Raw genomic sequence first — 15,784 nt, 5'->3', positions numbered from 1 at the left:
CACAGTGTTGTTTTTAGCAAGGTGGTCAGATCACTCATATAATTAGATCAAACTATGACAGCCCTGGGCCAGAAGAGTGCTCTTCAGTGGTGTCGCTATTCCAGCTAACTGCTCCCCACTACACCCTCTGATCAGTTTGGCGTCTACCACAAGGGAAAGAGTGTTACATTTAGACTTTAATGATATTTTCTGCACATTTAAAAATTTTGAGCCATTTGATACATAACAAAAGATTTCCTTTAAGGTATCCATAAGTTAAAAGACTTTTAAGCCCTGATGGGTATGGCATACATGCCAGATATTGGTTTTCCTTCTTTTAATTTTAAGAGTGCTCGTGTGGACTTCAGGCCAGGCTACAGCCTCCCGGAGAAGGCCCCATCTACTTCCACATTCTCCGTACACCCGGTAGGGCCAGATTCCCATAGCGTCTTGGGAAATAGACTGTCTCTCCTTCTGTGCTATGTGTGATCCAGTGCAAGCATCTGGGAACTGGCTCACAGAGCAGGGTGCCCTGTGTCTCTCCTGACCAGATGGGTTTGGTTCAGAGGAAAAGGCAGTCTCACAACTGAAAATTCAAAAGCCAAGGGCAGCATGGAAACAGGTGCTGGTCACAGGAGCGTTCTGCCCCAAGAAAGCATAGGAAAGTTTTTAGCCAAGAAGTCTTACCCATTTTCTAGAGAAATGGTTACAGCTGGGGCAGTTCCCTGTCACTGACACACATGTTCTTTTCCTGACATCTACTCACTATGCACTTACAGAGGTGCTGCTGCAGCTGTGCAGGCTCACCCTGAGCTGTGCCCTTCTTTCCCACTTGGGCCTGTCCTGATGGGGCTGCCCCTGACCTGATCGTACTGCTGTTACATTTTTCAGACTACGATGGCTGAAAGAACCCGTGCTGGCTTGCTGAAATAAATTGAGCAACAGATTCATGGGACTTTCATCCAGCTCTCAGAGACAAAGAATCATAAGCTTGCCTTCCAAGAAATTTAGATACAGGTCCACTCACACTTAGGTACAAACAAATGTATGTGAATGATGACCTGCCCTGAGGGTGTGCTTCTCTTTCCACCCAGCCTTAGGCGAGTACTCCTGAAACCCATTTCCGCCACTTCCACCTTTCTAGAACACTTGTCGCCTTTGGATGAGACATTATATTCTCCTCTATAACTATCACTCTTAGTTCCCCAAACCAACCACAGCCCTTCTTTCCCAACAAGGCTGGGTGACCAGGCGGTCCTGAGTGGGCTCTTACCGTCATCATGTCATCACACTTCATATCGGGCTCATCGTCATCCTCACTCTTGTTGTAGAACTTGCGAAAGAAGTTGAAAGCCACCACGGTGTAGAGATAAACCACCACAGCCAGGAGACCGACAGTCAAAACCAGCTGGGAGGGGACAGAAAGAAAAAGGAAGTGGGTCTTCTCCACGTTAAAGGTCCATGTGGGACCCCAAGAAAACAGGAAAGGTGAGGATGAGCTAGGGAGAAAGGAGAACGAGGAGGGAGTGGGCAATAAGGACCGAGATACTGCAGGTGGAGAAGGAAAGCGGAAACCGCAGATAGAAACAGGCTATTGGGAGAAAAGGATGATGGGGAGTTATGGACTAAATTGTGTCCTCCTTACCCTCCCCCTAGTCATATGTCGAAGCCCTAACTTCCAGTACTTCAGAATGTGACTGAATTTGGATCTTTAAAGGTATAATTACATTAAAATTAGGCTGTTAGAGTGGGCTCTATTCTAATCTGTTGTGCATAAGATGAGATAGGACACAGAACAGATGGCTGCATGCACAGCAGGATGATCAAGTGAAAAAGCAGCAGGAGGGTGGCCAGGTGAGAGCCAAGGAAAGACACCTCAGAGGAAGCAAACCTACTCACACCTTGATCTTGGACTTTCAGCCTCCAGAACTGAGAGGAAATACATTTTTGTTGTTTAAGCCACTCAGGAGGTGGTCTCTCGTTAAAGCAGTGAAAGCAGACTAATACCTCGGGTATCGAATTGGGCCTATGTAAACTACAAAGGGATGTCAGGGTTGAATAGTGAAGGTGTCATGAGTAGGGTTACCTTGTTTTTTTTTTTTTTTTTTAAGAGAGCAGTGACCTGAGGTTTCATGATGCAGCTTGTACTCTAACACTGCTTCTCAAGAAACTAAAGGTTCTTTGGATTGGTAGGTCTCGCTACATGATGCTATTTCATAAATAACCATGAACTTGATAACTATCACAGTTTTCAAGTTATTATAAGAATTGTTTATGATTGTTGAGCAAAGCAACACTTTTCATAACCAAGAAATCTGCCTAGGACCTTTGTAGGGGTCATAGGGCATGTTTATTTCCCACCTTTAGGAGGTACCATAAATGAGGAGTAAACAGGGACTGCTCATCTAGCCTATAAGAGAGACTAGGTGCTGAGTTGGAGCTATGAAGATCAATAAGATATAATCTCTGTCTTTAGGATGCTACACCTAAGGGAGCAGGTGTGAGTGCTAAGATAAAAATTGAAGTTTCAATATTTGAGTAAAGGAGAAGAAAATAATTCTAAAAGAACATATTGTAGGACTGGTATTCCACAGATCACACTTTGGGAAACATTGCCTTTACAGCAGGATGAAACTTTCCAAGACACAATGTAAAAGTACACAATGCCCTTTTTCCAAGGAACTATAAGGAAGCATTTAACAGCTGTATGCAAACATCTGTAACACAGCTTCTGTTATTATCCCCTCAAATTTTAGTTCTTCTATGTGGCAGCAGACTTCTACCTCTAGCTTTCCTCCATTCTTTTTACCACCAACGAAAACAAGAAACATTGACTGTTGCTACTACCAGAAACCTAGAAGAAATAAACCTAATACCTGATGATCTAGCATCTTCCATTTTAGAATGATTAAAGGTCAACTTGGCTTTTTCTTCTGTTTGGAATTTTTGTATTTTTTTTAAGTTGTACAACCTCATGATTTAATATATGCATACATTGTAAAATGATGACAGCATTCAATATACCCATCACCTCATACAGTCACTATCTGTGTGTGTGTGGTGAGGACACTTAAGATCTACTCTTAGCAGATTTCAGGTATACAATATAGTATTTCTAATCATAATTACCATGCTTTACAGTAGAGCCCCAGAATTTATTCATCTCAACTGGAAATTTGTACTCTGACCAACGCTCCCCATTTCTCTCACCCTCCAGCCCTCGGCCACCATTATTCTTCTCTGTATCTATGAGTTCACCTTTTTTAGATTTCACATGTAAGTGAAATCGCACAATATTTGTTTTTCTATGTCTGGCTTATTTCACTTAGCATAATGCCTTGAAAGTGTATCTGTGTTACAAATGACAGGTTTTCCATTTTTATGATTGAATAATATTCCATCATATGTATATGCCACATTTTCTTTATATGTTCTTTCATTGATGGACACTTAGGTTGTTCCCATATCTTGGCTATGGTGAATAATGCTTTAGTGAACATTGGAGTGTAGGTATTTCTTCAAGATACTTATTTCATTCCCAGAAGTGGGATTGCTGGGTCATATAGCAATTCTATATTTAATTTTGTGAGGAACCTCCACACTGTTTTCCATAATGGTTGTACACATTTTAACTTCCTTCTCTTCTCCCTCTGCTATACAGAAGTTTAGAGATGTGAGAGAACATGTCTCATTCATGGAATTGCATTTAATGTGGAATGAAATGCTAAGGGGTTTGAGTTTGTTGACAGAAGGAGTCATGAGAAGATTTTAATCAAGGGATTCACCCTGACAGTACTGTAGAAAACAGACTGGATGTGGCAACAACTGTATAAATACATCTTTTAACGTTTACTATGTCTGTATATAGACATACAGCTATATCAACTTTTCAACTTTCTGTATATATAGACATATACACATACATAGCTATTTATGTGTGTGTGGGTATACACATGTCTAAATCATTGGTTCTTAGTTGAAAGCGTGCATCAGAAGTACCTGGAGAGTTTTCTAACTATATATGACCACTAGCTAACCCCCAGTGAGTATAGCAGATCCATGGAGGAAGAGGTAGATCTGCAAAAGTTCTCCACAGTGATCTGATATGTCCATCACCTCCTTTCTTCCTCCTCTTCCCTGGTTGATCTAAACGTTAGGGGTTTCTGAACCAAGGCCTTATGCCTCTTAAATGATGGCTATAATTTTAATTGGCTGCAATTTTATAAAAACAATCACTCTTAATTCAAAGGGGTATTATACACGATGACACACACCTTCCTGTCATACACTAGTTGTATTACCTGTGTTATTTTTTTCCTACCCATATCTAGATCCATCCTGTTCTGCATTAGTAGAAACCCAATACCTGTTTGCCATTGTGAGTTACAGATGACAGAATAGTCCTCAGTGTCTTGAAGCCCATGGCGATGTCCAGCAGATGAGCAGCGAAGAAGAAGTTATTGTAGTGGCCAAGGATGGACATGGTTGTGTACCAGGCAAGGTAGAGAAAGGACTGTGGAGATAGAAGACATTTTAGCAGCTTTTCAGGCATTCATGTCTCCTGATGTGCTCATCGAACCATTTTTTTCTCATCTTTAGGGAGAGAGGATACAGGTTTTTGGAATTGCCAAGTGAAACCACATCTGTCTTACACTACTGCACAGAGAAAAGTGTCCCCAGCACCGTTCAGGCTCTCTGTCTTTGGAGTAATCCCTGAATCTTTCTGGGAATCCTCCCTAGCTTGCTTCCCTGTGGCATCTACTGACATCCCTTAACCCAGGGTAGAGAATATTGTTTTTCCAGATGCCATACTTACGTTGTCAGTAAAAACAACTCCTAGTTTCCAGATATGGTACTTCATGTCGATGGAACTTAGCCTAAAGGGGGACAAATAATTTAAAAACATAAATGTCAAGATTTAGTTAAGTGTTTAATAAGAGGGGCAAAATTAGGTTTGTTTGTTTTTCTCTCAGGTTTAATAATCTAAATACGGCTCTGAGCTTTATGAAGTTGTATGTGTTCCTCATGAGACCAAGGATGGGTGAATCACACACACATCCTGAAATTTTAATTAGTCTTTCTATTTCAGCTCTATCAGGCATAAAAGCTGATAGGTCCTTAAATTTTTAAAGCAGTGTTCTCGCAATATGTTAGAATCTAGAAGAAACACATCAGCCAGACTAGAGCCTGAGAAAACGGATACGATTGAGATTTTTTTCCCCCTAGCATAGTGAAAAGGGCTGGAAAATCAAAGGATCCACTTTAGCTGGACTTTGGATTTGAATTCCTAAGCTCTGTACCATGACACTAGAGACGCCGCCTCTGCTTTCGTCTCTTCTACTGGGCTAAAGTCAAGGGCATTTTTGTCCAAACCCAGGAGTTCAGCAATGCGTTCTGCTCCATAAAGATCTCCATACTTGTTGATCACCTAAAGCAGAAAGGATGACAGGGTGAGTTTGGGCCACGTGTCACCATCAATATTGTCTCTAGTCCCAGTATCTTAAGAGTTTTGCTACACTGGACTCTTCCAAGAGGTTAATAAAATTATGATTCAAAATGTAACAAGAAAATAAAGAGAAAAAAATATGCCCCCCCCCAAAAAAAAACCAGAAACGATAATGGCAATTAAGTGAAAACTGCTTTTCAAACTGATACTTTTTTGGGAAGTGAGAAAAAACCTAGTATGCAGAAAACAATGATTATTTTAAGCTGTTTAAGGCAGATGAGTATAGGCATGGAGCCAATAACCTACACATGTTCATGTAAAACCCCTTCTATGACTTAATGTTCTCGAGAAACCATCATAAAAGTAACATCAAATTTATTCATGTTTGTATATGGAAAACAAAATCTATTACATTTCTTTGTTGGTGATGGAACTCACCCCCACTGAAAGGGCATACCTTTCTCTTTACAAACTTGTCCCAATAGTTATTAGGAAAAGATCTGAAAAAGAAAATGAAAAAGGGAGTCTCTTAACATCAAGGCAAGCACATCAACTAACTGTAGTTCGAATGTCTGAATCTGTAATTCCTTTTTGGTTTTTGTCCTGCTCATTGAAGAATTCGATACCTGATTGAAGTTCAGAGTCACCACAGGACTAACTGATTTATGGTTCCACTGCTTTGTACTGAGTTCTAAAACGCTTGGAAAGCCCCTCTGCATTTTCTACCTCAAAATTATGGTGAAGAGCCAGGAATTGTGATGACGGGATTCGATAGAAGCAGATAGATATTTATGGATCCCAATATAATCAGAAGCGGAATCCTGTAGGAAAACATACATTCATCCTTCATTCATTGAGTACCTAGTTTATGTCAATAACTGGGGTAGGTGCTGGGGATACAGTGGTACAACGTATAGACAAAGTCCCTAACTATATGAAGTTTGCGGTCTGAGAATTTCTATAGGGGTTTTCTTAACTCTATTCTCCATTCCCATATAATTCCTGGGGGATCTGCATTCCTCAGTGAATTACACCCCTCTCTCCTTTGGAGGTGGTTCCTTATAACATCTCATACCTAACCCCGCCACCACCCGAGGGGTCTTCTTTCTTCTGCCTGGCAGCTTCTACCAGTTTCGCTGCAGATAGTTTCCTACTGTTAAAGGCCAGAAACAACTGTCACTTTCCGATGTGTTGTCAAAAACCATTTAAAATATTTTGTTCCTCTCTAGCATGACTGACCCTTCCTGGGAGGGTTGCTTGTGAGGCTAGATCACAGCCACGGAACTTCTGGCCCTTGGTACATGCATCCTTAACTTCTGTTTTCCTTTAGTCTTTCTTGTTAGATCTTGGACACAAAGCCCCCTATTCTAGAAACCACCCAAGTTCATGGCGAGGAAGTGGGAGCCTCCCTCTGTTCATGGACCTCTCAGAAGAATGTCCTTGGCAAATGCCACCTGTGCCCAAGAGGGAGGCAATCTTTAAAAAAAAAATTTTTTTATAGTTAAAACAGTTTCTTTGTCTTAAACATCCAAATGCCACTTAAAAGCAATGAACAAATGCTGGGTTTACAGAGTAAACTGCTAATCAATTTTATCTCTGGGGGGATGGAGATAATTATGTTGACTTTCTTTGTATATTTTTCTGCTACTTGATTTTTTTTCATGTATTTCATTTTGTTTCTAAAAAAAAAAAAAAACAAGTAAAAACCAAGCCAGGCTTCCTCTGTCCACACTGATATCTCTCCTTTATACAAATGGTCCATAACGTATTACACCCTTGGTCACATTTTGTTGGAAGTGGAAAATTCCACAAGTAGTAAAGGGCCATTGACCGAAGACTCTGGTCAAGACCCTTTTGCAGATGACCTCACTTTGCTCTGAGCATTTTTGTCCCCTGACTAGGTATGTAAGCTCCTTGAAGGTAGAAACCATATTTTTACTTGGTTATATTCCTTAAAGGCGGGGGAAGACAAAAGAAACTTCAGAAGGCAAATTCTTAAATAAATGATAACTCTATACGTGAATGATCAAGAAAAATAGTATAAGTTGCTCCACCTCTTTAGAAATCAGGGAAATGCACAATGAGATGCCCTGCACACCTACCAGATTAGCAAAACTATCTGACAACAAGTGCTGGCAGGAAGGCAGAGAGCAAGAACTCTCATACAGTGTTGATTGGAAGGTAAACTGGGACAGACATTTGCATAACCTACTTACTGTTCAGCAAATTTTTCTGCTGGGTCTCTACTCTAGACAGACTGTGCATGAATTATAAAAATGTTCACTGTAGCACTGTTTTTAATAGCCAGAAACTGAAAACACTTGAAATATCCACTGTTGGGAAAGTGGATAAATACACGATAATATACTCATAATGAGTTTTGAAAATGACAAAGCCATGGCTGCACCTATCAACATAGGTGAGTTCTCAGACATAGTACTGAACAAACAATTCAAACGACAGTACAATACACATAGTATAATTCCATTTATATAAAGTTAAAAAATAGTCAAAATGAAACAATATCTAGGGACACATACCTAAGTGGTAAAACTATAAACGAAAACGAAAGAATGAATATCCCCGAAGTCAGGAAAGCAGTGTGCTGGGGGCCTGGGGGATATGATCAAGGAGGATAACGTCTAGGACTTTGAAGTTTTCAGCAATGTTCCATTTTTTAACCTTTGTAGTTCATTTTATAATACTTTAAACATATACATACATTTATCTTTATATGTGTCTTTAACAATATTAAAATATTAAAACAAAGCTCTCCATGATATATAGTTAACTGAAAACAACAGGTTACAAAGTATGACATGCTCTATGATGCCATTACTGTGAAAAAAATTTACGGCTCATGTATCAAAAAATTTTAAAACAGTTATGAATAGTTATTTTAAACATTTATGCATTTTCCTACTCATGGACATTTAAGCCAGTTCAAATTTAAAAAATTAGCAAAGGTCCTCGGGACACGGTAATGTTCTTGTCTCATTACCTCTCTAGGATAAATTTCTGGAAACTGAACTGCATTTTTACAGGGACTGTTAGGCCATTACACCTTGTGCTACAGACATAAGCATTATGGATAATTGCAGAAAGCTTACCAAAGAATTAAATTACTTAATATCCCCAAGTTTCTGTATAGTAATGACACAGGGTCAGAAACAGGCTTAGTAGCTTTCCTTATTTGAAGAGACTGGCAGAGACCAGGAACAGGCCTTTGATTTGCATGCTCACTTTTTTTCCCTAAGAGTAGAGTCTTGTCCTTCTAGGGACTATTTTAGAAAGTTCAGCTGTGCTTTTCTAGAGCTGCCTCTCTGTTTGCCCGACCATCTTCGGATAAGGAGCAGTTTTATTCCCCCAGGGGTCTTGGTTCTTGTTTCTAGATGTGCATATTTTAATTGGCACAGCTCAGAGTTTCAACATGGTCACCTTTGTTTACCTAACTAGCCCTATTTCGTTTCTTTCAGAACATTATCTTGCAACTCTCATTTTCACAATTGTGAATGCACCGGCATGAAATGGCCATTTTTTAAATAGAGAAAGGGAATGAATAACGGCTTGATATCTACCGTGTGCCTGGCACTGGGCCAAGCATGAATACTCTGACTGTAGGAGGTGGTAGTCTTATCCCTCTATTACTGAAGAGGAAACTAAGGCTTAGAAGGCTTGATTTCCTTGGGTGTGTGTGAGTGTGGGTGGGTACTTACGGTGTGTTGATTACCAAGCGGTCCCATTGCCCCTTGATGTCATCTTCAGATGGTTGTTCAGTGATATATAGGCCATCAAACTCCAGCTTCCTGGCAATTTCTTTTTCCCTTTTGAATACAACCAAAGGGACCTAGGAATGGGAAGACACTGGTAACTTAGAGAAGGCTTTCTAATTAAAGCACCCTCTCTCAAGCATTTCTTACAAATCAGCCTTCCACCTTCAGGGCTACAATCTCTTTGAAGTAGGATTCTTAGGGTACCTAATTGGAGGTCCAAAGTCATGTCTCTTCTCACTTTGGCTAATACACCCCCCTTTTCAAAAGCTGATGTGATTTGGGCCACCATTTAAGGTTTGGGTAAACAGCTGATATTAATGCAAACTGGACGCCTTGACCCGTCCAGGTGAGAAGGCCATATTTAGATGAGCCCCTGGGCCAAATGAGTTAAAGTCTCCTAAGACTTCTAGGCTGGAGCTAAACTACTCTAGAATTGATTGGTCAGCCACAGGAATACCATGAAAATCATGATCTAAATTTTGTCTTTTTGTCTTGAAAAATTCCAACTCCCTTCTATGGCTAGGATGATAGTTATCTTATGGCTTTGAAGTCTGGTTAATGAAACATGGTTTGATAGAATGAGAGGGCTCACTGGACCATGCACATAGCCTTTCGGTATTGAGGTTTTCTTCCTGAGATTCTTTCCCAGAATTCCTGCCAGGGAGAAGCACACTTATTTGTTCTCAACTCTCTTTCCCCATTCTCTTATAGTTCTAGCTTTAGACTAGATACAGTGGCATGGCTATAAAGACCTACAACCAAAGAGGTACACAGGAAAGGGTGGGAAAATAATCCACTTGCCTCAACCATCACCACACACACACACACACACACACACACACACTTTAAACACAGGACAGAGTTAGTGAGATCAGAGGATACTATTGAAATCCCAGAAGTCAGAATAGCCAGAGCTCTCGCCAGAAAAGCTGAATTCAGACAGAACCAGGCCTTCTCATTCAGCTGGGAAGCCACTGGTTACTTAGCAACATCCTCGAGACCTTGGGCTCCAAACTCATTCCCAATAACTCTTTCCCAATGCTCACGAAATCCATAGGCTCTACGCAGTCTCTTTATTTTCAAGACAAAAAGACAAAATTTAGATCATGATTTGTAAAGTTATCTCTTGCTCTTTTTTCTTTAAAACAATGAAATAACACTGAGGAAATAAAGGATTAATGATAGGAAGGTGACAAAGGCTAATAATAGGCATTGCACACCATGAGGAATCGATGATTTCTGTCAGTTAATGGATGATGTAGGAGGGGAAGCGAAGATAAAGCTACGCCGACTAATTTATGCTGTATTTTGAAATGACTCAATAACAATAATAATAATAATAATATCAAGTTTCAGAGCAGTACTGATCTCTGGGATTCAAAGCATTCCCCCTTCAATCTCCTAAGAGTTTGTATAGCCTTGTAAATAGGACTTGTCCATTTTTATTCCCTAGGCAGTGTTTCTTCTGTTTTCTCTAGGTCAGTAGTATATCTGCACCCCATCCAACAAGATGAGCGCTAGGACTGTGACCTAAGGAACAGTAACTAACGCACTCCAGCATTACTATGTCTGGTCCTCTGAGTACTTTCACACATATTAAGCCATTTAATCCTCCCAGCAACTTTTAGGGGTTGGTAGTATTATAATACTCATTTTTACAGAGGAAACAGAGGAATGGCATAGTTAGGGGCCGAGCTATGAGTCCATCCTAGGCAGCCTGGCTCCAGAAACTGTGCTTTTACTGTGGCAGTAGAGTCCTCGGGGTGGTTTAGGGGATGTGGTCTCTCTAGCAGGGTAACTGGACTTACTACATGATGCTGGGGGAAGTGAGGGCCACAAAGATAGGAATATATTTCCCGGACTCTTCCCAGGGAGAAGTTGGCCTGGTGAACAGCCAAAGAGACTTTCCACTAAAGTAAGAAAAATGTAATGAGAAAAAAAAGTGGTGTAATAGAAAAAGAACTGGACTTAGAGCACCAAAAACAGAATGAAGACTGATGTAACTGGTGGCGGCCCTGATAAATGCGGTCTCCTGGCATTCATGCCCTTGTGTACTCCTCCGCACCTTGTGCAGCAATGAATCTGGGCTGGCCCTGGACTTGCTTTCACCAATAGAATGCTGGAGAAATGACTGGACTTGCTTTCACCAATAGAATGCTGGAGAAATGACTGGACTTGCTTTCACCAATAGAATGCTGGAGAAAAGAACTGTGCCAGTTCTGGGTCTAAACCTTAAAAAGGGCTAGCAGCTTTCACTTTTGTGCATCATATGCAAGAAGTCCAGCTACCTAGCTGGAGAGAGAACGTGGAGGGGCTGCATGGAAAGGGCAACACCCTGACTGTACACGGAGAGGCCCAGCTACCCTGGCAGAGCCCAGCCTGCCAGCCATTCTCTTGCCAACGTGCTAGCATGAACGAGCGCCATCGTGGACAGTCTGACCCGGCTGAGCCCCCAGATGATGGCTGATGCAGCCACCTTCGCACGGAGCAGAGAAACTGCTCAAATGTGCCTGTCTAGCCGGTCCACAGAATGAGAGAGAGAACATGTCATTTTAAGCCACTAAGTTTTGGGGTGATTTGTTATGCAGCAATAGGTAACTGAAACAGTAACTGATCAAATTTTCTTCTGATATCTCAAATAGTTAAAACCTAATAATTTTTGAAAGATGAAAAGCATTCCTATAAAAATTCCAACATAAATTCAAAGATCAGAAGAACGTCTCATTACTAGTTCCACAGATGACTTAGCTTGAAGATTTTAATTCTGTGAAATTCAGTAAGCGGTGCCTGAAATGGGGCTCGTAGAGCAAGGCTTCTCAAACTGGAGTGTGAATACAGATCATCTGGAGAGGTTATATTGCAGATTCTGACTTAAAAGGCCTGGGATGGGGCCCAAGATTCTGTGGGTCTAACCAGCTGCTAGGTGATACCCACGCTGTTGCTTCACAAACCTTAGCCTATCAGCAAAGCCTTGGCGAACAAAGGGCTGGCTCGGTTCAAACATGAGGCTTCTTCCCCCAGGAGTCAGATTAGATTCAGAGTGGCCAGTAACTCACCTTCAGGCAGTAATAGCCCACCACGCAGACTAAAGAGATGACGGTGTGGATAACGGCCAGAGCCCGCAATGTTGGTGCCATATACCCAGTGCTCTCCTGCAGGACAAAGAACACCATCGCTTCTTCCTCTTCCTCGTCATTAAAGGAATGCCACAGGTTCGCGATGTCCTCTGCCTCTTCTTCTAAAGGTTCTTCAGTGACCTGGTCCAGGACACACGCACTCTTATAAACACCAGAAAGAGCCTCTGACACTTGGCTCTTCCCACACACTTTATATTGCTAGCATATGCGGAGCGGGTCAGCATCACTTGCTGAGTGAACGGGGAACCCTCAGTATCTGTAATAATTGCAAATAAAATTTTCAAGAGACAAAAACCTATCTTGGGGAAAAGCAAAATTTTTTTAAATCAGGGAAGTTTTTCTATATATATGCTATAATCCCTGTACCTACAATCCCTGTAATATCTGAAATGCTGTGGCCTGAGAGGAGGTTAAGACAAACATGCGCACGCACAAGTGTACACACACACTCAACATTTTCCATTCTTTTGTAGATGCCGTTAACGCTCATGGCTTCAACTGCCATTCTTACACACACTCCCAAATCTACACCTCTGAGGCTTCCATCCTGTAGCTTCAACTGTCTGCTGGCTACCTTCACCTGGATGCTGTCTGCAGTCACTTCAACCTCATTATGTTTAAAATCAAGTCTTGCCACACCCCTCTACACTTCCATTTTTCTTCTACAGGCAATAGAAAGCCATTAGTTCATTGAGTGGAAGGTTGTTCTGAGTAGAAAGCAATGTTATAAAAATTAGACTAGTGGTTTTAAGTAGGAAGGGAGAGAGGCAAGAGATAGAATAGCCAGTCTATATTAAGAATCCAGGGCTTATCATTCATTAGTTCATGACACGAACATTTATTATGTGCTTACGGTGTATGAGACCAACATTCAAGTTCTTCGTTTATCTTGATTAGTCCCTCTTTTCCCATATCTAGAAACCAACTCCTGTTAATTCTTCCTTCATAATCGTTCTAACATGGGCTGACTATGATGGTTCTCTGTTACCTTATCCCTCAGGGAAAGAACTGTATTTATTACTCATTTTGTAATACCTCATAGTTCCTAATACAGGGTCTAGGACATAGTAGATTCCCAACAAATATCTGGAGAATTTATTAAGTTATAACTAGAAAAAGCCTGAATTACTGAAATAGTGTCTTAATTGGCCTCCCTTGCAAGCAGTCTCACCATTATTCCCATTGCTAAAGACAATATCCTTTTTAGAAGCCAATTTCTTAGAAATTTTTTAAGTATTAGAATCTTTGCTCTAATTTCTATTACTTTTTTTTTTTTTTTAAAAGTATACACTATGTTTAGCAAAAAACACCTGAATGAAATATCACCTTGTAAAAGAGCAGGATGAAGTTGATAGCGAAGGCTACAAACAGAGCAAGGAACCTCAGGTTGTAGAAATTTCTGGCCAAGTAGTGCTGAAAAGAAAAGCACAGGCAGAAGTCGAAGAGCTTTAGAAGGGAAAGAGAACTTCTCTCTCTCACACGGAAGATCTCTGGTTAGAAGTTCGCACAGGACAAGTCCTATCCTTTGGTAACCGCCCTTCTAGGACAATCCTGGCCTTCTTAGGACTTATTTTGGGGAGGAACCAGAAATGGTGATTTAAAAAAAAGTTTAGAATGATGCTCAAAGGAACCCTGCTCCAGCTTATCGCTCAGGGAACCAAATGCCTAAATATGCCACCAGCAGAGGACTCAAATGCTACTATGAAGGTAGGTAGGCGGTGTGTGTGTGTGTGTGCACTCCACACAGAAAGTAGTCTATTTGGAAATTAGGAATGATTCAGGCTCACAAAAGACCCCTACAGCTCCCACCCCGCATGCAGCCAGACTGTGGCCCAGGGTCCATGTCCCTTTTTAATTCATAGCCCCAGAACCTTTGCCTCCCCTATCTCAGGGGGTGCCATTCCCATTCTTGCTGCCATCTTCCTGGAAAACCCAGCATTTTAGGGCAGGAATGGTAGGTAGCTGCTTTGGGAAGGCTCTCAATCTTTCTGTGTAGGGACGCTCACCAATGGTGCTGGGGAAAGTGTCCTGGATATTAGTAACCCTGCCTCAGTGGGCAATTTGTCAGAGAAAGAATATCATTAACTGTGCTGAGGGCTGAGTGCATGTGGAATAACAAAGCTTTTGAGGACTCGTATGAGAACTTCACGTAACCATGTAAAACTCTTTCTGCATGCCAAATGATCCACTACAGCTGAATTTTGGCCTAGGATTAGCTACATCCCCACATGATATATATAGGACCAGCTAGAAAGAGGAATTCCTACTCCCTTGATGGGAGCGCTGGTCAGAGAAGGTATCACCACTGTTGGGCGGAGGAGCTGGAGTGCTTGGCTTTTTCATTTATCCTCTTTCTTTTCTCCAACACAAAAGGAACAGGCAGATAAACGAGAAGAGGAATGAGGACGTGAGGAAGCACAACTAACCAAATAGTGAAACGAAATCAGTGGCCACTTTGCTGAGGTCTGCCCTGGCCAACACCTGCACCAGTGGGGCCAGGGCTGGAGCGCTTACCAATAACTTGGTCTGATAGATTTCCAGCCCCTTAAAGAAATTGGCCATGAGGGCTTCAGGCTTCTCAACTTTCTGGCCACGCCGTCGCTTCTTCTTTTTGGTCGCTTCTGCCCACAGGGCCTTGGCTTGCTCTCCTTCTCTGGCTGTGTCCTCCTTCTCCCCATCTTCCACGCTGCATGAACAAGGAACCCACTCAGCACGGAGGGCAGAGGGAGGCCTGGTCCAGGCAGGGAGATTGAATTAAAGAGGAACCTTTATTCCTTGCGGGGTGGGAACCTCAGGTCTTTATATCACCCCACAGTGCCTGGATGTCAACTTTGATGAGCCATGGTCATAGGTGCACATCAGTTATAAATAAGTATGTAGTCTTCTAAAATTCAGCTTGCCTTTTCCCTTTAGAAAAGTCTTTTATTTTTTAAGACTTCATTAATTGGCAATAATACCTATTCTTCTGTTTGCAGTAGGAATTAAATGAGATATTGCATAAAAGACCTTAGCACAGGGCCTGGCAATGTAATAGATATTGGATATACTGGACTTTGTCATCATTATAAGAAGTTGCAAAATGTAGGCATTTGATAATTTGTTTGGCCAGATGGTGAAATTCTGGTCTACTAATAAGATTAAAAAGTTAACAAGATTAATAGAATGTGTTTATTGTATAGCTGGTGTTAAAGGAGATGTATCCAGGGTTTGCACAATATCTATTTCTCGTATTAACAGAAGTCAAGTTTTTTATTTACCACAGAAATAGAACAGTAGATGCTATCAAGAACTATCTACTATAGGATTGTGAGTACTCGAAGCTACCAAGAACTTACTCTGCCTTCTCAGGTTCTACTTTTCCTTCTGATTCATCTGCTGCTTTCATCTCTGCTGCCTAGACAAAAATAACAATCAGTCAAGTTTTCCTCAAATCAATGAGTTCACGGTGA

The 15,784-nt window shown here is 41.3% G+C and overlaps 1 protein-coding gene across 1 annotated transcript in view; it reads right to left on the bottom strand.

The window, feature by feature from the left end:
* Positions 1–15,784, bottom strand: part of RYR3 (ryanodine receptor 3) — a 466,421-nt gene that overhangs the window by 5,899 nt on the left and 444,738 nt on the right. Inside the window, 10 exon segments of the mRNA XM_039843988.1 lie at positions 1,253–1,387; positions 4,346–4,492; positions 4,796–4,856; positions 5,280–5,407; positions 5,883–5,925; positions 9,142–9,272; positions 12,255–12,455; positions 13,662–13,748; positions 14,850–15,021; positions 15,671–15,729. Coding sequence (XP_039699922.1) covers positions 1,253–1,387; positions 4,346–4,492; positions 4,796–4,856; positions 5,280–5,407; positions 5,883–5,925; positions 9,142–9,272; positions 12,255–12,455; positions 13,662–13,748; positions 14,850–15,021; positions 15,671–15,729 — 1,164 coding nt within the window.

This window comes from Pteropus medius, unplaced genomic scaffold (assembly GCF_902729225.1).
Source record: "Pteropus medius unplaced genomic scaffold, Ma_sr-lr_union100, whole genome shotgun sequence".
In the NCBI taxonomy this organism is placed as follows: domain Eukaryota; kingdom Metazoa; phylum Chordata; class Mammalia; order Chiroptera; family Pteropodidae; genus Pteropus; species Pteropus medius.
The sequence above is the reverse complement of the archived record's forward strand: the minus strand, read 5'-3'. Positions and strand labels throughout refer to the sequence as shown.